Source organism: Mustelus asterias, chromosome 8, assembly GCF_964213995.1.
Source record: "Mustelus asterias chromosome 8, sMusAst1.hap1.1, whole genome shotgun sequence".
NCBI classification, from domain to species: Eukaryota; Metazoa; Chordata; class Chondrichthyes; order Carcharhiniformes; family Triakidae; genus Mustelus; species Mustelus asterias.
Genome location: NC_135808.1, coordinates 10620222 through 10644794, shown reverse-complemented (window position 1 = coordinate 10644794; position 24573 = coordinate 10620222). Strand labels below are relative to the sequence as shown.

General features: G+C 48.4%; 1 protein-coding gene across 1 annotated transcript; it reads right to left on the bottom strand.

Moving 5' to 3' along the window:
• Nucleotides 1-5404: 5404 nt before the first annotated feature.
• On the bottom strand, nucleotides 5405-22886 carry LOC144496842 (E3 ubiquitin-protein ligase TRIM39-like). The gene is made up of 6 exons (XM_078217409.1): nucleotides 22437-22886; nucleotides 18591-18686; nucleotides 13152-13382; nucleotides 12289-12311; nucleotides 10337-10452; nucleotides 5405-8173 (listed from the first exon to the last, which is right to left on the bottom strand). The coding sequence occupies exons 1-6, from the start codon at nucleotides 22863-22865 to the stop codon at nucleotides 7647-7649; spliced, it is 1422 nt and encodes a 473-aa protein (XP_078073535.1). The 5' UTR covers nucleotides 22866-22886; the 3' UTR covers nucleotides 5405-7646.
• Between the last annotated feature and the right edge of the window lie 1687 nt (nucleotides 22887-24573).

Genomic DNA, 24573 nt, shown 5'->3' with positions numbered 1-24573 from the left:
GAAGGAAACTGCAGGGGATGGGCACAATTGTAATGTGGAACTTGTTCAAGGAACAGCTACTACGCGTCCTTGATAAATATGTACCTGTCAGGCAGGGAGGAAGCAGACGTGAGGGAACCGTGGTTTACTAAGGAGGTTGAATCTCTTGTGAAGAGGAAGAAGGAAAATTATGTTAAGATGAGACGTGAAGGCTCAGTTAGGGCGCTTGAGAGTTACAAGTTAGCCAGGAAGGACCTAAAGAAAGAGTTAAGAAGAGCCAGGAGGGGACATGAGAAGTCTTTGGCAGGTAGGATCAAGGAAAACCCTAAAGCTTTCTATAGGTATGTCAGGAGTAAAAGAATGACTAGGGTAAGATTAGGGCCACTCAAGGACAGGAGTGGGAAGTTGTGCGTGGAGTCTGAAGAGATAGGAGAGGCACTAAATAAATATTTTTCGTCGGTATTCACACTGGAGAGGGACAGTGTTGTTGAGGGGAGTACTGAGATGCAGGCTGTTGGACTGGATGGGATTGAGGTTCATAAGGAGGAGGTGTTAGCAATTCTGGAAAGGGTAAAAATAGATAAGTCCCCTGGGCCGGATGGGATTTATCCTAGGATTCTCTGGGAGGCTAGGGAGGAGATTGCAGAGCCTTTGGCTCTGATCTTTGTGTCGTCATTGACTACAGGAACAGTGCCAGAAGACTGGAGGATTGCAAATGTTGTCCCCTTGTTCAAGAAGGGGAGTAGGGACAACCCTGGTAATTATAGACCGGTGAGCCTTACTTCTGTTGTGGGCAAAGTATTGGAAAGGATTATAAGAGATAGAATTTATAATGACCTGGAAAGGAATAATTTGATTAGGGATAGTCAGCACGGTTTTGTGAAGGGTAGGTCGTGCCTCACAAACCTTATTGAGTTCTTTGAGAAGGTAACCAAAGAGGTGGATGAGGGTAAAGCGGTTGATGTGGTGTATATGGATTTCAGCAAAGCGTTTGGTAAAGTTCCCCATGGTAAGCTTTTGCAGAAAATACGGACACATGGGATTGAGGGTGATTTAGTGGTTTGGATCATGAATTGGCTCGCTGTAAGAAAACAAAGGATGGTGGTTGATGGGAAATATTCATCCTGGAATTCAGTTACTAGTGGTGTACCGCAAGGATCTGTTTTGGGGCCACTGCTGTTTGTCATTTTTATCAATGACTTGGATGAGGGCGTGGAAGGATGGATTCGTAAATTTGCGGATGACACTAAAATCGGTGGAGTTGTAGACAGTGCGGAGGGAAGTGGCAGGTTACAGAGGGACATAGATAAGCTGCAGAGCTGGGCTGAGAGGTGGCAAATGGAGTTTAATGTGGAAAAGTGTGAGGTGATTCACTTTGGAAGGAGTAACAGGAATACAGAGTACTGGGCTAATGGTAAGATGCTTGGTAGTGTGGATGAACAGAGGGATCTGGGTGTCCATGTGCATAGATCCCTGAAAGTTGGCACCCAGGTTGATAGGGTTGTTAAGAAGGCGTACGGTGTGTTAGCTTTTATTAGTAGAGGGATTGAGTTTCGCAGCCAAGAGGTCATGCTGCAACTGTACAAAACTCTGGTGCGGCCGCATTTGGAGTATTGCGTACAGTTCTGGTCGCCGTATTATAGGAAAGATGTGGAAGTGTTGGAAAGGGTGCAGAGGAGATTTACCAGGATGTTGCCTGGTATGGTGGGAAAATCATATGAGGAAAAGCTGAGGGGCTTGAGGTTGTTTTCGTTAGAGAGAAGAAGGTTAAGAGGTGACTTAATAGAGGCATACAAGATGATCAGAGGATTAGATAGGGTGGATAGTGAGAGCCTTTTTCCTCGGATGGTGTTGGCTAGCACGAGGGGACATAGCTTTAAATTGAGGGGTGAGAGATATAGGACAGATGTTAGAGGTAGGTTCTTTACTCAGAGAGTAGTAAGGGCGTGGAATGCCCTGCCTGCAGCAGTGGTGGACTCGTCAACGTTGAGAGCGTTCAAGTGGTTATTGGATAAACATATGGATGATATTGGAATAGTGTAGATTAGAGGGGCTTTAGATTGGTTTCACTGGTCGGCGCAACATCGAGGGCCGAAGGGCCTGTACTGCGCTGTAATGTTCTATGTTCTATGTTCTATAACCCAATCCAGTAGTTTACAAATTCCCGGCATTTGGGTCCAACACTGAATTTATCCTCCCCCAGCCCTTTGTATTCTCCATTAAAGTCACACTGCTGAATTGGGTTGGAGTGTTAAACTGGCATGGGCATCCCACCCAGTGAGGCACAGTGTGTATTTTATTGTGTATTTCATATAAGGAGATCTTATTAACAAGTTAACACAGTGAAATGTGCATGGCAAAAGTTTTCACCTGACACCTTTATAACGATCGAGGTTATCTATTAGCTGTAGTGTCAAGTTGGGTGATTTTGAACTGAGCAGCCATTGCACACCACACCTGAGATTGTTACAGGGTGAGTGAGTGGGCCTGTGCATGGCAGATGCAGCATAATGTGGATCACGGTGAGGTTATCCATGCAAAAATAAGAAGGCAGATTATGGTTTGAATGGGTGCAAATTGAGAGGTGTGGATACTCAGCGAGACCTTGGTGTCCTCGTGCATCAGTCGCTGAAAGTAAGCGCGCAGGTAGAGCAGGCAGTTAAGAAGGCAAATGGTATGCTGGCCTTCATAGTGAGAGGATTTGAGTATAGGGATAGAGATGTTTTACTGCATTTGTACAGGGTGTTAGTGAGGCCACACCTGGAGTATTGTGTGGAGTTTTGGTGTTCTTATCTGAGGGAGGATGTCCTTACTATAGAGGGAGTACAGCGAAGGTTTACCAGGCTGATTCCTGGGATGGCAGGCCTGTCACATGAGGAGAGACTAAGTTGGTTAGGATTATATTCACTGGAGTTTAGAAGAGTGAGAGGGGATCTCATAGAAACTTATAAAATTCTAACAGGAATAGACAGGGTGGATCCAGAAAGAATGTTCCCAATGGTGGGGGAGTCCAGAACTAAGGCTCATAGTTTGAGGATAAGGGGTGAACATTTTAGAACTGAGGTGAGGAGAAATGTCTTCACCCAGAGGGTGGTGAATTTGGGGAATTCGCTACCACAGAAAGTAGTTGAGGCCAAATGTTGTGTGATTTCAAGAAGAAATTAGATATAGCTCTTGGGGAGAAAGGGATCAAGGGATATGGGGGGAAAGTGGGATCAGGATGTTGAATTTGGTGATCGGCCATGATCAAAATGAATGGTGGAGCAGGCTCGAAGGGCCGAATGGTTTATTATGCTTCTATGTCTCTAGGTTTCTATTCCATTCCAGTAACTAACTTGTCAGAAAATGTGTTGACAAATAGATCTCACTATCTTACAATGTTTCCCGAGGCTAGGGTTACTGCCACCACCCCACCATGGCTCCATCAGTCTCCAGATCCTGATCCCCTGGACCCCAGTGGGCTGTTAGTGAGCGTCTCAGCTGAATGTTTGGGTTAATGTCTCGGTTCTGCCTTTCCTTCCAGCGAACCTGTTGACCGTTGTGATCCTTCACCGAGGAAAGTGTGGCCTCTCCAAAGGAGTCACTCGCTACATGGCGGCCATGGCAGTGGGAGACCTCATGGTGCTGGTCTTCAATGTCATCGTCAGCCAAATCGTCAAGCATCACTTTCCAGCCTCGCTGCTGAACTACACGCACGCTTGCCGTTTCAGCGCCTTCATGCAAGGGACGAGCATCCAACTCTCCACCTGGTTCACCATGTCCTTCACCTTTGACCGCTTTGTGGCAATTTGTTGCCAGAAACTGAAGACAATGTATTGCAATGCCAGAACTGCCACGGCGGTTATAGCGACCGTGTGTCTTCTCAATATTCTCATCAATATCCCCATGGCTTTCCGTTACGAGCCCTATTATGTTCTTAACGACATACAGTGGGGCTGCCGCACTGTCGCCGAGTATTTCACTTCACCGGCCTGGACAGCTCACCAATGGATCACCAACCTCGCCAGCACCTTGCTTCCGATTCCCTTGCTGCTCCTGTTGAATTCCCTGACCGCCCGTCACATCCTAGTGGCCAGTCGGGCACGCAGAGCCCTGAAGTGTGGCAGCGGCGGGCAAAGCGGCACTGATCCGGAACTGAGGAACAGGAGAACATCCATCATTTTACTCTTCAGCATCTCCGGCAGCTTCATCGTGCTGACGGCGCCCATCACCGTTATCCACATCTGCGTCGGCGTGACGCAGACCGTCGCTTTCCAAGGTTCGAGCTCGCTGTACCTGGCGGTCAGAACGACGGTTCTGCTGGTGTGCACCACCTCCTGCACAAACACTTGCATTTACGCCTTGACCCAGCGGAGGTTCCGAGCCGAGATCAAGAACATGGTGAAGTATCCGCGTTCCCTCATCGTTCGACTGTTCAAATGAAATCAAAAGGAAAAGATGGAGTGTCTGAAACAAAATCAAAGTTAATCATCTGGCATTCCACTGCAAATGTGTACAATGCCCTTTGAAATTCTGTGTGCGGTTTTGGAAGGGTGCACTTGGTTTCCGACTCTCAAGGAATTTATAGATCAAGGAAGTATACTGTGAAAGGTCTGACACTGGGAAGTTCTGAAGGACAAAGAGACTTTGGCGTGTTTGTCCATAGATCTCTGAAGGCAGAAAGGCAGGTTAATGGGATGCTGAAAATGGCATATGGCACACTTGCCTTTATCAATTGGGGTATAGATTACAAAAGCAGAGGTCATGATGGAGTTGTACAGAACTTTGGTGAGGCCACAGCTGGAGTACTGTGTGCAGTTCTGGTCGCCACATTATAGGAAGGACATGAATGCATTGGAGGAGGAGGAGATTCACCAAGATGTTGCCTGGGATGGAACATTTGAGGTTGGATAGGCTTGGATTGTTTTCACTGGAGCAGACAAGATTGAGGGGCAACCTGATTGAGGTGTTCAAGATTATGAGGGGCATGGATAGGATGGATAGGGAGCAGCCGTTCCTCTTATTTGAAGGGTCAGTTACGAGGGGAGACAAGTTAAAAGCGAGGGAGGTTTAGGGGGGAATTTAAGGAAAAACTTTAGTACTCAGAGGGTGTTGAGGGTCTGGAATGCGCTGCCTGGGAGGGTGGTGGAGGCGGGTTGCCTCACATCCTTTAAAAAGTACCTGGATGAGCACTTGGCATGTTAGAACATTCAAGGCTAGGGGCCAAGTGCTGGCAAGTGGGACTAGGGTCCACTTGGGAGGTCAGGGCCTTTCATGCATCAGTGAGGACTCGATGGGCTGAAGGGCCTCTTCTGCACTGTAGTATTCTGTGATATTATATTGGACTGCCAGAGTGTCACAACACCTTGTTTCTGCATCAGGAGAGACCAACAGAACGATTCTTTACTAACAGAATCCAGGAAGTAATCAATGAATCACAACCAAACAGGTTAAAATATGTTTTTAATTGATGACCAAATTAATAATTTTGAGTCGCAAAACAACAAGAGCAATTAGAACTAAGTCAAGTGAACAGAGAGAGTGCCACCGAAGAACATACTTCAAATTTGAAGTTTAATTCTAAACTTCTCAAAATTAGAAGTAATAAATTCACCCCAAGCCCAACTAGACCCCGGTACAATTTCAGAATATTGATCTGTCTGGCCATGGATTGCGCACAAGTCTTTTCATACTCCTCTCAGCATTTTTCCAGTTCATGAATTCCATTCATCATAAATAATGCGCAAGTGTTTTGATATTTTGAGCTGGTTTATTAGTCAACGGGTTAGGCGGATTGGCCATGATAAATTGACCCTTAGTGTCAAGGGGATTAGCAGGGTAAATACTGGGGTTACGGGAATAGGGCCTGGGTGGGATTGTGGTCGGTGCAGACTCGATGGGCCGAATGGCCTCCCTCTGCACTGTGAAGATTCTCTAATTCTATGAAGGCTATATATATATATGGTAAGCAATGAACGGGAGGTGAAAGGGCGAGCGAGATTAATTAAACTGAGTTCTCAGGTCCGTTGGCTCACAGTATAAATGACAAGCACCATTATTATTTACTCTTTTTAAAAAATGTGTTCTTGGGATGTGGGTATCGCTGGCTAGCCCAGCATTTCTTGACCATCCCTAACTGCCCTTGAGAAGGTGGTGATGAGCTGCCTTCTTGCACTGCTGCAGTCCCCGAGATGTACATCCACACACACACTGCTGGTGGGGAGAGAGTTCCAGGAGTTTGACCCGGTGAAAGGGAACTGATATAGTTCCAATTCAAGATGTGGTGAGCCTGGAGCTGGTGGCGTTCCCATGTGCCTACTGTACTTGCCCTTCTAGCGGCACGCTGGCACAGTGGTTAGCACTGCTGCCTCACAGCGCCAGGGACCCAGGTTTGATTCCTGACCCGGGTCACTGTCTGTGCGGAGTCTGCACGTTCTCCCCGTGTCTGCGTGGGTTTCCTCCGGGTGCTCCGGTTTCTTCCCACAGTCCGAAAGACGTGCTGGTTAGGGGTGCATTGGCCGTGCCAAATTCTCCCTCACTGTACCCGAACAGGCGCCGGAGTGTGGCGACTAGGGGATTTTCACAGTAACTTCATTGCAGTGTGAGCCTACTTGTGACTAATAAATAAACTTTAACTTTTGATCCGGGTCATTGATCTAGAAGGTGCAGGGGAAAGAGCCTTGGTGAGCTGGCAGCACGGTGGCACAGCAGTTAGCACTGCTGCCTCACAGCGCCAGGGACCCGGGTTCAATTCCCAGCTTGGGTCAATGCCTGTGTGAAGTTTGCACATTCTCCTCGTGTCTGCGTGGGTTTCCCCCGGGTGCTCCGGTTTCCTCCCACACTCCAAAAGATGTGCGAGTTTGATGAATTGGCCATGCTAAATTGCCTCTTAGCATCAGGGGGAAACTAGCAGGGTAAATACGTGGGGTTATGAGGATGGCTGGGATTGTTATCGATACAGGCTCGATGGGCCGAGTGGCCTTCTTCTGCACTGTCGGGATTCTATAAGGATAATTGCATTCCGCAGTTGGCACACACGCTTTATGTTCGCAAAGATAGGAAAGCCAAAGCATTAAGAGTCTATGTGGTTAAAGCATTTAAAGAGCATTTTAAAAGTGGAGAAAGGCAGGTAAGGCTCAGGAAGGGATTTGCAGAGCCTGGGCTCGAAGCATCTGAAGGCAGAATTCTTATTAAAAGCAAATTACTGCGGATACTGGAATCTGAGACCAAAAGAGAAAATGCTGGAAAATCTCAGCAGGTCTGGCAGCATCTGTAAGGAGAGAAAAGAGCTGACGTTTTGAGTCCAGATGACCCTTTGTCAAAGCTGAAAGGCGTAAAAAATGGGAGATATTTATACTGCAGGGGGACGGAATGAAAGATGAGTCATAGCCACAGAAACAAGGGGAAAGGCTGCTAATGGCAGCCCATAGAGAGAATAGAAGGTGAATGGCCAAACGGCAGAGAAGCTGATATCAGAGGGTGACGGATGAAGATGTGGAGGGAGGGGGGAGGTGGGTGGGAGAGAGGTCAAAATGGGAAGCAAAGGCAGAATTCTTATTCTTGTAAAGGGAGAATTTCACAATACACAGGGATGGTTTAGATGAAATATTCCTGAATTCCCTTCACGTGGAGCAGGTTGCGGGTCACCATGTTACAGACGCTGCGGGGGTCTCATAACGAAAGGGTTTTCATATCTGTAAGGGGACAAATTTCAAACAATCGACAGCGCAGCCTGTGAGGAGGAAGGGGTAGAGTTTCTCCGTGAACCTGTCGGTGAACGTGTACAGGTGAGACATATTGTCAGCATTGTACAGTGAGACCTGCCCCGCTTCATAGTCCAGGTACACAGCCAGCTTTCGGGGTTTGGTTGGGAGGTGGAGAGGGGTGCGAGTCACTTTCATTATGACGTATTCCTCCTTCAGATGCCACAGAGCCCAGACGCCGGATTTGGGCTCGGGGGAGAAGTCCTTCTTCCGGGGCACCGAGCTCCGCGCCACCCCGACGGCCCAGGTGCTGTTCTTCCCCACCTCGACCTCCCAGTGGTGCCTGCCGGTTTGGAACCCCTGCCAGGCCAGGACCATGTGCCAGTTGGTGAAGCGCTCCGCTCTGTCGGAGACCTGCTGCTTGATGTCACCAAGTCGGACGCTGGTCTGGTTGTCGGACAGGATGAGTTTGGGGTGCGCCGTATTCGCATCGAGGTTCAGAGCGGCTGGAACTGAAGGAGAGGCAATGTTAGCGTCTGGGTGACATAAGCCATTTGACACACTTGTTCCCCACAAGTATTTGGCGCTCTCTTTGCAGACATGAGCCGAGGACAGAAGTAAGTTCAATAGACCATCAGATGTAGGAACAGTATTGGGCCATTCAGCCCATTGAGCCTGCTCTGCTATTCAATCATGGCTAAGTTTCTCAACCCCATTCTCCCGCCTTTTCTCCGTAACCTCTGATCCCCTTACCAATCAAGAACCCATCTATCTCTGCACTCAATGACCCGGCCTCCACAGCCCTCTGTGACAATGAATTCCACAGATTCACCACCCTCTGACTGAAGAAATTCCTCCTCATCTCGGTTCTAAAGGGTCTTACTCTGAGGCTGTGCCCTCGGATTCGAATCTTTCCTACGAATGGAAACATCTTCCCCACTCTATCCAGGCCTTTCAGTATTCTGTAAGTTTCAATGAAATCCCTCCTCATCCTTCTAAACTCCATCGAGTACAGACCCGAGTCCTCAAACGCTCCGCATATGTCAAGCTGTTCATTCCCGGGATCATTCTCGTGAACCTCTTCTGGATCTTCCCCAAGGCCAGCACATCCTTCCTTAGGGCCCAGAATTGCTCACAATATTCTAAATGGGGTCTGACCAGAGCCTTATAAAGTCTCAGCAGTACATCCCTGCTTTTGTATTCTCATCCTCTCGAAATGAGTACTAACATTGTGTTTGCCTTCCTAACCACCAACTCCACCTGCAAGTTAACCTTAAGAGAATCCTGAATGAGGACTCCCAAGCCCCTTTGCGCTTCTGATTTCTGAATTCTCTCCCCATTTAGAAAATAGTCCGGCTGCAACCAATGCATTGGGCAGTGAGAGATCTCAAAGTGAATGGTGCAAATTATGATTGGAGCAATTTGATCACTTTGACAATCTACTTTGATCTTTCTTCACTGTTTACATCAACCCTTTCATCAGTGGAGACAGTTGACCTTTGTTTATCCTCCCAAATCTTTTCAGAAATTTGGACATCTCCATTCGAGTCTCCCCACACCTTCTCTTTTTTGTATTCATTCGTGGGACATGGGCATTGCTGACTGGCCAGCATTTATGGCCCACCCCTAGTTTACAGATTCCCTACAGTGCAGAAGGAGGCCATTCAGCCCATCGAGTCTGCACCAAACACCATCCCACCCAGGCCCTATCCCCATGACCCCACGTTTTACCCTGCTAATCCCCCTGACACTAAGGGGCAATTTATCATGGCCTATCCACCTAATCCACATGTCTTTGGAGTGTGGGTGGAAACCGGAGCACCCGGAGGAAACACAAGTGGACACGGGGGAAATGTGCAAACTCCACACAGACAGTGACCCAAGCCGGGAATTGAACCCATGTCCCTGGCGCTTTGAGGCAGCAGTGCTAACCACTGTGCCACGTGCCGCCCATGAAAACAATTCCACCCAGGTCCCTTGAGAAGGTGGTGGTGAGCCGCCTTCTTGAATTGCTGCAGTCCACATGCTGTGGGTTAACCCACAATGACATGAGGGAGGGAATTCCAGGATTTTGACCCAGCGACTCCCGATCGATCCCGAGGCACTTCCCATACGCCAAAACGTAAAAGAGCCATTCACTGGGGTATGCAACTGAATATTAAAACTCCCACTGAAGCAGAGGCCCAGTTAACACTTAACTTTGTGGCACAGTGGTTAGCACTGCTGCCTCACAGCGCCAGGGACCCAGGTTCGATTCCGGCCTCGGGTCACTGTCTGTGTGGAGTTTGCACGTTCTCCCCGTGTCTGCGTGGGTTTCCTCCGGGTGCTCCGGTTTCCTCCCACATTCCAAAGATGTGCAGGTTAGGTGGATTGGCCATGCTAAATTACCCCTCAGTGTCAGGGAGACTAGTAGGGTAAATACGTGGGGTTACGGGGATTAGGTGGATTGGTCATGCTAAATTGCCCCTTAGTGTTCTAAGATGTGTAGGTTAGGAGGATTGACCATGGCAAATGCATGGGGTTACAGGGGGTGAGGGCCTGGGTAAGATATTCTGTCAGAGAGTCAGTGTAGACTCGATGGGCCGAATGGCCTCTTCTGCACTGTGGGGATTCTATGATAAACAAATATATTTCAGTAACCCCCCTCTCCGTCCCTACCGGGCAACAAACCTTACCTGGATTGATCAGTTTGAGCATCCGTTTCCAAGCTGTGTACTGCAAGGGGCCATTAAAATCACCAGGGCACAGGTCGGTGCAAACACTCGCCGGCTTCTCAAATTCCACTGTCGGCCTGAGCAAAGGTCGAAACGGAGAATGTCACCGAGATTTGAGAATAGGCACCTTAACTTCAGAACCCTGACACAAAGAGGTGACCCACGGATAAAACAACATGATACAGAGCCTCAGATCATGTTACCCAATCGCTCTCTTACGGCGCTTCACACACTAAGGTGGTTACCTCACTCAGAATGAAGGGTGAAAGATCGATAGGGCGGGAAAAAGGAGGGAAAACCTTGCACTTATGTTGTGCCTTTTGCAGCTTTGGGACATCTCGAAGCACTTTGCAGTGAATTCCGTACTTGTACACTGCTGTAGAAGTACAAAGTACACAATATATACATCAATATCCTACAAACAGCAATGAGATAATGCTCAGATTCCTGTTCAATTCATTCACGAGATTGGGCATCACTGGCTGGGCCAGCATTTGTTGTTTGTCCCCAATTACCCAGAGGACAACTGAGAGTCAACCACATTGCTGTGGCTCTGGAGTCACATGTAGGCCAGACCGGGTAAGGACGGCAGATTTCCTTCCCTAAAGGGACATTGGTGAACCAGATGGGTTTTTCCGACAATCGACAATGGTTTCACGGTCATCATTAGACTTTTAACTCCAGATTCTGGGTTTTAATTTTGATTGAGGGGTGAATGTGGCAAGGTAACCTGTCCTGGTTCCATCCACGCCAGCGCTATAGTTAAGAAAGCCCACCAACGCCTCTACTTTCTCAGGAGGCTAAGGAAATTCGGCATACCAACTTTCAGAGATGCACCATAGAAAGTATCCTTTCCGGATGTATCACAGCTTGGTGTGGCTCCTGCTCTGTCCAAGACCGCAAGAAACTACAAAAGGTTGTGAACGTAGCCCAGTCCCATCATGCAAACCAGCCTCCCATCCACTGACTCTGTCTATACTGCCTCGGAAAAGCAGCCAGCATAATCAAGGAGCCCACGCACCCTGGACATACTCTCTTCCACCTTCTTCAATCGGGAAAAAGATACAAAAGTTTAAGATCACGTATCAACCGACTAAAGAACAGCTTCTTCTCTGCTACCATCAGACTTTTGAATGGATCTACCATATATTAAGTTGATCTTTCTTTACACCCTAGCTATGACTGTAACATTACATTCTGCACCCGCTCCTTTCCTTCCCCCCTATGTACTTATGAACGGTATGCTTTGTATAGCAAGAAACAATACTTTTCATTGTATCCCAATACATGCGACAATAATAAATCAAATCAACTGGGACTCCCCCCTTGCTCTTCTGATGTCTACCTGAGAAGGTAGACAGGGCCTCAGTTCATGACTTCATCTGAAATACGGCACCTCTGACCCACCTCAGTGCACATCGATGCTCATCCCCATGAAAGTAGGCCTTATGTCCCCATTCTGCATTCCTGCACATGATCCTGCCTCTGATTGCCAGAATGGATCGCAATGCTCGGATACATTGGACATGAGCATGCCTCAGAATGTTACTGCGTCCATCGACACAGGAGGAGGCATCGAGGCACAGTGGTTAGCACTGCTGCCTCACAGCGCCAGGGACCTGGGTTTGATTCCCAGCCTCGGGTCACTGTCTGTGCGGAGCCTGCACGTTCTCCCCGTGTCTGCGTGGGTTTCCTCCAGCTGCTCCCGTTTCCTCCCACAGTTTGAAAGACGAGCTGATTAGGTGCATCAGTCAAGCTAAATTCTCCCTCAGTGTACCCGAACAGGCACCAGAGTGTGGCGACGAGGGGATTTTCACAGTAACTTCATTGCAGTGTTAATGTCAGCCTACTTGGGACACTAATAAATAAACTTTAAAACGTACACTGAACATAGTGAAGAAACACTCACATACCTGTCAATAAAAGATTTGATGCCCTAAAAATAAGAATAATTTTATTAGAGTTTAAACTGAGAGAGAAAAACAAACTTCTTTCAGCAATCAGTTCTATTTTGCTGGCCTTATGTGAAGATTTCATTTATAATTCGATACAGGCCTAAATTTCACACTCCCCCTCTGGCAGGTTTTAGGTGGGGGAAGGGGGAAAGGCCTCAGAGGAGCCATTGCAGCTATTGAAACCCTGAAGAGGCCAAGAGACCATAATGCTGCAATTATGGGCCTTTCCCCATCCAGCCTCAACTTTTAGGCTAGCGGGAGGCTTGGGGGGTATCCTGAAGCTGATCAGGCTTAGACATGAGGTGGGGACAGTGGGGTGGGGGTGGGGGGGTGGATGGGTGTGGGTTTCCTCCGGGTGCTCTGGTTTCCTCCCACACTCCGAAGTTGAGCAGGTTAGGTGGATTGGCCGTGCTAAATTGTCCCTTAGTGTCCAAAAATGTGCAGGTTAGGTGGATTGGCCGTGCTAAATTGTCCCTTAGGTGTCCCAAGATGTGTAGGTTAGGTGGATTGGCCATGCTAAATTGCTCCTTAGTGTCCAAAGGTGTGCAGGTTCGGGGGATTTACTGGGTAAATAGGTGGGGTTACAGGGAATTGGGTGTGGGAGAAGGCCTGGGTGGGGTACTGTGTTGGAAAGTTGATGCAGGTTCGATGGGCCGAATGGCCTCCTTCTGCACCGTAGGGATTCTGTGATTCGATCAGTCAATGATGACTTGCACACCACTAAAATTGGCCGTGATGTTCCTGCAAAATATATCTTCTGGTTGCCCAGCTAATACAAGAATGAGTTTGCTTTGTTACAGAGTGGATGGTTTCCCAAGTACCTGTAGAAATTCACACTCCTGCAGGGTCAGTCTCCTCTGCATCTCTGCCATCGCTCGTTTGAGAGCGCCACTTTGTTGGGAGATTGCGTCCAGGTTTAATTGGATTTTTTGCAGTAACACGTTCTTCCTTTGCGCCAGTTTTATTTCCAGCTCCTGTTGCTCCCGATGGAGAAATTGGTGCAACTGGTCGAATTTGGAGGCAATGTTTTTCCGTAGACCCTCGGCCTGTTGCTGTCAAAGTGAATGAGAAAACCCGCGGTCAAAAGCACCACCCAAGTAACATTCCCCAAGACATGATTAAGGAATAAAGATTTGTCTGTGCGATTTGGACAGATTTTCAAAAGGTTAATCAAAGAAGTTTTAAGGAGGGATGCAAATCATAGAATCCTACAGTGCAGAAGGAGGCCATTCGGTCCATCGAGTCTGCATCAACCACAATCCCACCCAGGCCCTATCCCCATAACCCCATGCATTTACCCTAGCTAGTCCCCCTGACACTAAGGGGCAATTTAGCATGGCCAATCCACCTAACCCGCATATCTTTGGACTGCGGAAAGAAAGCGGAGCACCCGGAGGAAACCCATGCAGACACGGGGAGAATGTGCAGACCTGCACAGACAGTCACCCGAGGCCGGAATCGAACCCGGGTCCCTGGCGCTGTGAGGCAGCAGTGCTAACCACTGTGCCACAAAGTTAAATGTTACCTGGGCCTCTGCTTCAATGTTCAGTTGCATACCAGTGTACAAAGATGTGTGGGTTGGGTGGATTGGCCATGGCAAATGCGTGGGGTTATGGGAATAAGGCAAGAGGACTTGGGTAAACTGCTCTTTAGGAGGGTTGAGGCAAGCTCGATGGGCCAAATGGCCTCCTGTCGGGATTCTCAGGTCAAGTCCCTCAGTTAGCACATCAGGGGTTTGTTTTCCATGCTCCCTGCATGGCAAGTCCCCACCTGAATACCAGTGGGGGCACCATGAGGCCTTCATGGTATTAACGTGCCCCCCTCCCCCCTCCCCCCCCCCCCCCCCCCCCCTCGACCCCATGGCCTGAATTGGCAGTAGAGTGGAGTAACGGGGTCCCCAGCTGCCATCCTCCCACCTAACTAATACTCCAGCCCCTGATGCAGGGAGGGCATTCAATTCTGCCCCAGAAGTGCAAAAAGAGAGTTCCTGATAGTAGACTAGTGGGCAACATCAAAGAGAACCCAAATTCCTTTCGGCATTTAGAAATAGCCGAAAGGTAGAATAAGGAAGAGTGGGTCTGACCACCAACCAGAAAATTAATCTCCTTCTGAAGCAGAGATTCATTAACTCTTATTCTGCGATCCTACCTTTGCCACTATTAACACTCGTCAGTCCCTGATGGTACCATTAGCCCCTTTGTCTCACTTCCATGACACCTTTGCCAATTTCTCCTTAGCTCCGACTATCATTCCCCCATGGGGATGAAGTAGAAAGGGTCGAGAGCTTCAGGTTTTTAGGTGTCCAGATCACCAACAACCTGCCCTGGTTCCCCCCATGCCGACACTATAGTTAAGAAAGCCCACCAACGCCTCTACTTTCTCAGGAGACTAAGGAAATTTGACACGTCCGCTACGACTCTCACCAACTTTTACAGATGCACCATAGAAAGCATTCTTTCTGGTTGTATCACAGCTTGGTATGGCTCCTGCTCTGCCCAAGACCACAAATAAACTACAAAGGGTCGTGAACGAAGCCCAGTCCATCAAGCAAACCAGCCTCTCATCCATTGACTCCGTCTACACTTCCCGCTGCCTTGGAAAAGCAGCCAGCATAATCAAGGACCCCACGCACCCGGACATTCTCTCTTCCACCTTCTACCATCAGGAAAAAGATAAAGAAGTCTGAGGTCACGTTCCAACTGACTCAAGAACAGCTTCTTCCCTTCTGCCATCAGACTTTTGAATGGACTTACCTCGCATTGAGTTGATCTTTCCCTGCATCCTGGCTATGACTGTAACACTACACTCTGCACCCTCTCCTTTCTCAACGTACGCTATGCTTTGTCTGTATAGCACGTAAGAAACAATAGTTTTCACTGTACTCTAATGCATGTGACAATAATAAATCAAATAGAATCATGGGCATTCCATTCTGTCCCACTGCCATCACCCCACCCACTCCACCTCCATCTCCAGGTATATAATTCATCACATTTCTATTCCCTTTAAAGTTCTGTAGAAGGATTATATGGAGTCATTTTAGGACTGTATTTGGGTTATCATAGAATCCCTACAGTGCACAAGGAGGCCATTCAGCCCATCGAGTCTGCACTGGCTCTCTCTGACAAAGTACCACCTTACCCAGGCCCTTTCCCCACCCTATCCCAGTAACTTCACACGATGCCCAACCCATCCAACCGACACATCTTGGGGCAATTTGTCACTGCCGATCCATCTAACCTGCACATCTTGGGGCAATTTGTCACTGCCGATCCATCTAACCTGCACATCTTGGGGCAATTTGTCACTGCCGATCCATCTAACCTGCACATCTTGGGGCAATTTGTCACTGCCGATCCATCTAACCTGCACATCTTGGGGCAATTTGTCACTGCCAATCCATCGACCCTGCACATCTTTGGAGTGTGGGAGAAAACCAGAAGAAACCCGCACAGGCATGGGGAGAACGTGCAGACTCCGCACAGAGATAGTGACCCGAGGCCGGAATTGAACCCGGATCACTGGCGCTGTGAGGCAGCAGTGCTAACCACCCTGCCACTGCGTCGCCGCATAAATAGTTTTAATCGTTCTTAGACATTGGAAGGGTAAAAGTTATGAAGGTTACAGCCCTGTTTAAAAATAGAGGAGAGAGATAAACCCACAATCGCAGCTCCCTCAGCCTAACTGAGTGGTGGATAAACAACTGGAGATATTTGACTGGGGTAGGTGGCGCTTGTTATTCATCATAGAAATCATAGAAACCCGACAGTACAGAAAGAGGCCATTCAGCCCATCGAGTCTGCACCGACCACAATCCCACCCAGGCCCTACCCCCATATCCCTACATATTTTACCCACTAATCCCTCTAATCTACGCATCCCAGGACACTAAGGGGCAATTTTAGCATGGCCAATCAACCTAACCCGCACATCTTTGGACTGTGGGAGGAAACCGGAGCACCCGGAGGAAACCCACGCAGACACGAGGAGAATGTGCAAACTCCACACAGACAGTGACCCGAGCCGGGAATCAAACCCAGGTCCCTGGAGCTGTGAAGCAGCAGTGCTAACCAAGCACAAGTTAACGTACAAAAGTCACCACAGAATCAGTTGAGCCAACTCCTGTTTGGCTGACTTGACTGAGTCACTCGGTAACGGAGAGGTTGGATAAGGAGTGTGTGGTTGATAGTGTGTGAATAGACTTTTAAAAGGTATTTGATGCAATACCACTATAGACTTCAATCATTCTAAAATTTCCAGGCAAAACACAGCTCGACAAAGCGGCACGGTGGCACAGTGGTTAGCACTGCTGCCTCGCAGCACCAGGGACCTGGGTTCAAATCCGGACTCAGGTCACTGTCTGTGTGGAGTTTGCACATTCTCCCCGTGTCTGCATGGGTTTCCTCCCAAACTCTAAAGATGTGTCCGTTAGATGGATTGGCCATGCTAAATTGACCATTAGTGTCAGGGGGATTAGCAGGATAAATAAGTAGGGTTACGGGGATAGGGCCTGGGTGGGATTGTAGTCGCTGCAGACTCAATGGGCCGAAGGGCCTTCTTCTGTAGGGATTCTTTGATTCAAAAGAAACTTTGTTCTGTAACTCTCCCCAGTACCCTACCATTAACTGAGTAAGTTCTGCCCTGGTTCAATCTACCAAAATGCATCACCTTGCATTTGTCTAAATTAAACTCCATCTGCCATTCGTCAGCCCACTGGCCCGATTGATCAAGATCCCATTGCAATCCAAGATAACCTTCTTCACTGTCCACTATGCCATCAATCTTGGCGTCATCTGCAAACTTGCTAACCATGCATCCTATATTCTCATCCAAATCATTAATATAAGTGACAAATAACAGTGGACCCAGCACTGATCCCTGAGGCACACCGCTGGTCACAGGCCTCCAGTTTGAAAAACAACTCTCTACAACCACCCTCTGGCTTCTGTCATCAAGCCAATTTTGTATCCATTTAGCTACCTCACCCTGGATCCCGTCAGATTTAACCTTATGCAACAATCTACCATGTGGTACCTTGTCAAAGGCCTTGCTAAAGTCCATGTAGACAACATCAGCTGCACTGCCCTCATCTACCTTCTCGGTTACCCCTTCAAAAAACTCAATCAAGTTGGTGAGACATGATTTTCCACTCACAAAGCCATGCTGACTGTCCTTAATCAGTCCTTGCGTCTCTAAATGCCTGTAGATCCTGTCTCTCAAAATACCTTCCAACAACTTACCCACCACAGATGTGAGGTTCACTGGCCTGTAGTTCCCATGGTTTTCTCTGCAGCCCTTTTTAAACAAAGGCACAACATTTGCCACCCTCCAATCTTCAGGCACCTCGCCTGTGACATTGATGATTCAAATATCTCTGCTCGGGTACCTGCAATTTCCCCCCTAGCCTCCCACAATGTCCTGGGATACACGTCATCAGATCCCAGGGATTTATCTACCTTGATGCACTTTAAGACTTCCAGCACCTCCTTCTCTGTAATATGTACACTCCTCAAGACATCACTATTTAGTTCCCCAAGTTCCCTAACATCCATGCTTTTCTCAACAGTAAATACTGATGAGAAATATTCATTTAGGATCTTACCCATGTCTTGTGGATCCGCACATAGGTGACCTTGTTGATCCTTAAGAGGCCCTTCTCTCTCCCTAGTTTCTCTTTTGGCCTTTATGTATTTGTAGGATCCCTTGATCCCTAAGAGCTATATCTAATTCTTTCATAAATTCATTGCCACAGAAGGCTGTGGAAGCCAGGTCATTGAGTGTATTTAAGACAGAGATAGATAGGTTCTCGATTGGTAAGGGAATTAAATGTTATGGGGAAAAGGCAGGAGAAAGGGGTTGAGAAACTCGATGGGCTGAATGGCCTAACTCTGCTCCTGTATCACATGAAATCACTCAATGCTTTGGCCTCAACTACTTTCTGTGGTAGTGAATTCCACACATTCGCCACTCACTGGGTGAAAAAATTTCTCCTCACCTCAGTCCTAAAAGGTTTACCCCTTATCCTCAAACTATGACCCCCTCGTCCTGGACTCCCACCAGGATTGGGAATATTCTTTCTGAATCGACCCTGCCTAACCCTGTTAGAATCCTCTCTTAAAGGGGCAGTATGCATCCACAAACCCCCCCAACATACGTATATCACATCAACTTCCTATTCTGGGTCAGTATTCACATACATGACAATGCCGTCCTGTACTGAAGAAGGCATTGCGTGAGTGGAGGATTTGGAGAGGGCTTACCTTCAGTGTCTTTATATCTGTCTCTTCCTCCTTCTGACTTTTGCATGCCTCGTCCATTTGCTTCTGAAGTGCAGCCACTGCTTTTTGCAGCATTTCCTGGAAGGCAGACAGTTCACCAGGAAATCACCAAACGTTTTTGAAAGACAGACACAAACAATCTGTTTCCACCGATTGTGTGGTTCATTCCTATATCAACGCAACCATTCAGGGAGAACCAATCTATCGTAGAAGCAATGGAAAGTGTGGTGGAGAGAATAGGCTCTTGAGCCACAGAGGTCCACAGCAAAAAGGCCCTTCAGCCCATCACAGCTCTACCAGTCAAACTATTATCAGCCCATTTTCCAGCACTTGGTCCATAGTCTTGCAAGCCTTGGCGCCTCACTTTAAGTATTAGTGTCACAAGTAGGTTTACATTAACACTGCAATGAAGTTACTGTGAAAATCCCCTAGTAGCCACACTCTGGTGCCTGTTGGGGAACAGTAAGGGAGAATTTTAGCATGGCCAATGCACCTAACCAGTGCTTCTGTCGGACTGTGGGAGGAAAACGGAGCATCCAGAGGAAACCCACGCAGGCACGGAGAAAATGTGCAGGCTCCACACAGACAGTGACCCAAGCCAGGAATCAAACCCGGATCCTTGGCGCTGTGAGGTAGCAGTGCTAACTACTGTGCCACCGTGCCACACAATGAACATCTAAATACTTCTAAAATATTATGAGGGTCTCTGCCTCCACTACCCTTTCGGGCAGTGAGTTCCAGACTTCCACTATCCTCTGGGTAAAAATGTTTTTCCTCACATCCCCTCTAAAGCTCCTGCCCCTTACCTTAAATCTACGCCCCCTGGTCACTGATCTACACCCCTCGATCTACACCCCTCATAATTTTATATGTCTCAACCATGTCCCCCTCAGTCTCCTCTGCTCCAAGGAAAACAACCCCAGTCTATCCAATCTCTCTTCATCACTAAAACTCTCCAGCCCAGTTTTGAGGACCCGGGTTCAAATCCTGCCACAAGAGATGGTGGAATTTGAATTCAACAAAAAAATATCTGAAATTAAGAATCTAATGATGACCATGAAATCATTGCCGATTGTCGGAAAAACCCATCTGGTTCACTAATGTCCTTTAGGAAAGGAAATCTGCCATCCTTACCTGGTCTGGCCTACTTGTGACTCCAGGGCTGCAACAATGTGGTTGATTCTCAATGGTGCTCTGCAACTAGGGATTAGCAATAAATGCTGGCCAGCCAGCGACACCCATACCCCACAAATGAATAAAAAAATTGGCTCTGCACCCTTTCCAGTGCTATTGCATCCTTCCTATAATGTGGATTCCAGAACTACACACAATTCTCCAGCTGTGGCCTAGCCAATGTTTTATAAAGTTTCAAGTTATAAAGTTAAAAATGTATTTATTAGTGTCGCAAGTAGGCTTACATTGACATTGCAATCAAGTTACTGTGAAAATCCCCTAGTCGCCACACTCCGGCGCCTGTTCGGGTACACTGAGGGAGAATTTAGCACGGCCAATGCACCCTAACCAGCACGTCTTTCAGACTGTGGGAGGAAACCGGAGCACCTGGAGGAAACCCACACAGACACGGGGAGAACATGCAGACTCCACACAGACAGTGGCCCAATCCAGGAATCGAACCCGGGTCCCTGGTGCTGTGAGGCAGCAGTGCCAACCACTGTGCCACCGTGCTGCCCTTTTGCAGCATAACCTCCCTGTTCTCAAAGTTTGACTAATAAAGGCACCTTGTTAACCACTGTCCTGCTACCTTAAGGGACTGGTGTGCACGCACACCCGGTTCCCTCCGATTGTTGGTGCTTCCCAGAATTGGCATATGAATGTATGAATGGCAATTCCCACTGACGTCAGCCCATGCCGGCGGGACTGGGAATCCCATTGGCATGAACGGGAATTGCCATTCATACATTCCCTCGCCTTGTCCGTCCTTGGTATTAGGATTATGCAAGGTAGAAACAGCATTCATGGAATTACTGATTGTGTTACAATATTCCAAAAGACTGGCTGATGACATGATACATAATGGGAATTAGATAATGGCTTTGTTTCTGTCTTGAGCTGAATATGGTACAGATTAATTTCTTCTTGGGCAAGGTCTGTAATTCCTCCACTCCTACATTGCTGCCAGATCTCTGAATTGCTCCAATCCTGGCCTCTTGAACATTCCCAATTTTTCAACGGCCAACTATCGCTGGTTGCGCCCAAAGACCACGGCAATCCCTCTCCTCCTCTCCACCTCACTCTCTCTCCCTCGCGATGCTCACCCACCCCTTTGGCCAAACCTCATGCCAACTCTCCCACTGTCTCCTCCTCATTTGGTTTGCTGCTGAATGTTGGCCAGAATTCTCCGGCCGTTCAGGCTGGCGGGATTCTGTGGCCCCGCCGGCACGGGGTGGCGTCAGTGGGAATTGCCATTGACAACGGCGGAACCAGAGAATCCCGCCACTAGCAAACAAGGGAGGGAACTACACGGCTGGGAGGCTGGAGGATCTCACCCGTAGTCTGACAATCACTCCTGTGAATCCCTTCCGGATGGTTTACCAGGTTGCAGTCGCGACGCAAATGCACATTATTTCTTTGCCTTTTAGTTTCTTTATTCTTTCAGTGGGCATCGCTGGCAAGTCCAGCATTTGCTGCCCATCTCTCATTGCCCTTGAACTGGGGTGACTTTCCAGACCATTGCAGAGGGGCAGTTAAGATGTGACCGCATTACCGTGGGTTTGGAGTCACTTGTAGGCCAGACTAGGTAAGGAGAACAGATTTCCTTCCCTTCCCTGAAAAGGGGGCATTAACGGTGGCCTTTTGCGACATTCGATTCACGGTCACCCATGCCTGAGACTAGCCTTTTTTTTTATATTGTGGATTTATTCATCGTAAACTTAATTAATTTTTAATCAATTTAAATGGCAAAGCAAAACGATATCAACGAGGGAAGAACATGCAGACATCGAGAAAGAGAACAAGGGGATGACACGGTGGCACAGCGGTTAGCACTGTGGCCTCAGTGCCAGGGACCCAGGTTCGATTCCAGCCTCGGGTGACTGTGTGGAGTCTGCATGTTCTCCCGCGTGGGTTTCCTCCGGGTGCTCCGGTTTACACCCACAGTCCAAAGATCTGCGGGTTAGGTGGATTGGCCATGCTAAATGTTCCCCGTCTTGTAAAAATATATGTCGGTTAGGTGGATTAGCCATTGAATCACAGAATCTCTACGGTGCAGATGGAGGCCATACGGCCCATCAAATCTGCACCAACTCTCCAACAGTCTTACCCAGTCCCAATCCCCCACCTTATCCCCATAACCCCACATATTTATCTCGTATTTATCATACATCGTGACACTAATGAACAATTTAGCATGGCCAATCCACCTAAACGTCGTAAATCACCATAGAATAATAGAATTCCTTCAGTGCAGAAGGAGGCGATTCAGCCCATCGAGCCTGAACTGGCCACAATCCCACCCAGGCCCTATCCCCGTAGCCCCCATATATTTACCCTGCTAATCCCCGGGACACCGAGGGAGAATTTAGCATGGCCAATCCACCTAACCCGCAGGTCTTTGGAGTGTGGGAGGAAACCAGAGCACCCCGGAGGAAACCCACGCGGACACGGGGAGCAAACTACACACAGGCAGTGACCCAAGGCCGGGAATTGAACCGGGGTCCCTGGCGCTGTGAGGCAGCAGTGTTAACCCACCGGGCTGCCCAAATGCGCCAGGGTTGGTCCTGGGTAAAAGATGCTCTTCCGGAAGGGTCGGTACAGACTCAATGGGCCGAGCAGCCTCCATTCTACCCTGCAAAAGGGATTGCATGGTACCTTGTACTGTCCGGTGGCTTCCTTGATGGGGCTGATGGTGTGGCCCTTGTGTTCCTGGGACACAGAGCACACCACGCAGATGGCTCTCTGGTGATGATGGCAGAAGAGTTTCAGCTTCTCATCGTGTTCCCCGCAGAATGAGTCTGTGCCTGGCTCCCCCTCCTGGACCTGGCCCAGGCCCAGTTTCCTGACACTCTCCACTATGTTGGACACGAAGTGGTTGGGGCGGACGTTCCTCTGGCTGAACTGGCTCCGGCATTGCGGGCAGCTGACCTTCCCCCGCAGCGGAGCCCAGTACTTCAGGATGCAGTGCCGGCAGAAGTTGTGGCCGCAGTCGATGGTCACCGGGTCGGTGTAGAAATCCAGGCAGATGGAGCAGATAACTTCATCTTTCATGTTCTTCAACACTTGCAAAGACGCCATTGCCATATTCACAATTGCAACATTAACATTGCGACTTTCAGTTTCACTCAATCAGGAAGTGTGGAGGAGGCGGTCCTTCCTGGAAGTTCAGATATTTAAAAGAGTGATGACCCAGGAATTGTTTTTCTCTCTCTCCCCCCCCCCCCCCCCCCTTGAACCCCTTCTCTGGCCTCCAAACTATTCATTGGCCACGCATTCCTATTCTGGTAGATACTGTGGCCACCAACATTTTTTTTAAAAAGTTTTATGGTTTATTTATTAGTGTCACAACACTGCAATGAAGTTACTGTGAAAATCCCCAAGTGTGCCTGTGTATTTGTGTCTGGGCATGGGTGTGAGTGTTTTAAAGTTTAATGTTTATTTATTAGTGCCACAAGCAGGCTCACATTAACACTGCAATGAAGTTACTGTGAAAGTCTCAGAGTATGTGTGTGTGTTTTCAAGTTTAAAGTTTTTTTTATTCACAAGTAGGCTTACATTAACACTGCAATGAAGTCACTGGGAAAATCCCTCAGTGTGCCTGTGTGTGTGTGTGTATTTGTATGTGTGTGTTTTAAACTTTAAAGTTTATTAGTGCCAAAAGTAGGCTCACATTAACACTGCAATAAAGTTACTGGGAAAATTCCTTCGTTAAAATTTATTTATTAGTCACAAGTAGGTTTACATTAACACTGCAATAAAATTATTGGGGAAATTCCCTAGTCGCCACACTCCGGCGCTTGTTCGGGTACACTGAGGGAGAATTTAGCAGGGCCGATGCACCTAACCAGCATGTCTTTGGGACAGTGGGAGGAAACCGGAGCACCCGGAGGAAACCCACGCAGGCATGGGAAGAACATGCAGATTCCGCACAGATAGTGACCCGAGGTTGGGAATCAAACCCGGGTCCCTGGCGCTGTGAGGCAGCAGTGCTAACCACTGTGCCACCGTGCCGCATCACATTGAAGCTCTCCTCCTGCCTGGCTAGGCTTTTGAGGAGAACGTTTAGATTTCTGTTACCCATTGCGAGGGCGGCACAGTGGTTAGCACTGCTTCCTCACAGCGCCAGGGACCCGGGTTCGATTCCCAGCTTATAGAATTATAGAAACCCTACAGTACAGAAAGAGGCCATTTGGCCCATCACGTCTGCACTGACCACAATCCCACCCAGGCCCTACCCCCATATCCCTATATATTTTAGCCGCTAATCCCTCTAATCTACGCATCCCAGGACACTAAGGGGCAATTTTAGCATGGCCAATCAACCTAACCCGCACATCTTTGGACTGTGGGAGGAAACCCACGCAGACACGAGGAGAATGTGCAAACTCCACACAGACAGTGACCCAAGCCGGGAATCAAACCCAGGTCCCTGGAGCTGTGAAGCAGCAGTGCTAACCACTGTGCTACCGTGCCGCCCTTGGGGCACTGCCTGTGCGGAGTCTGCACGTTCTCCCTGTGTCTGCGTGGGTTTCCTCCCACAATCCAAAGATGTGCGGATTTGGTGAATTGGCAAATGCCAAATTGCCCCTTAGTGTCAGAGGATTGCAGGGATAGGGCTTTGGTGGTGGTGCAGACTTGATGGGCCGAATGGCCTCCTTCTGCACTGTGGGGACTCTATGATAAACGAGCTTGCTGAGTTATACTCATGCGCTTGGCTCCCTCAAAGAATTGAATTATTTCTGCCTCATTGAATCCTTTCAACAGATGATTCTGAGGCCGGGATTGAACCTGG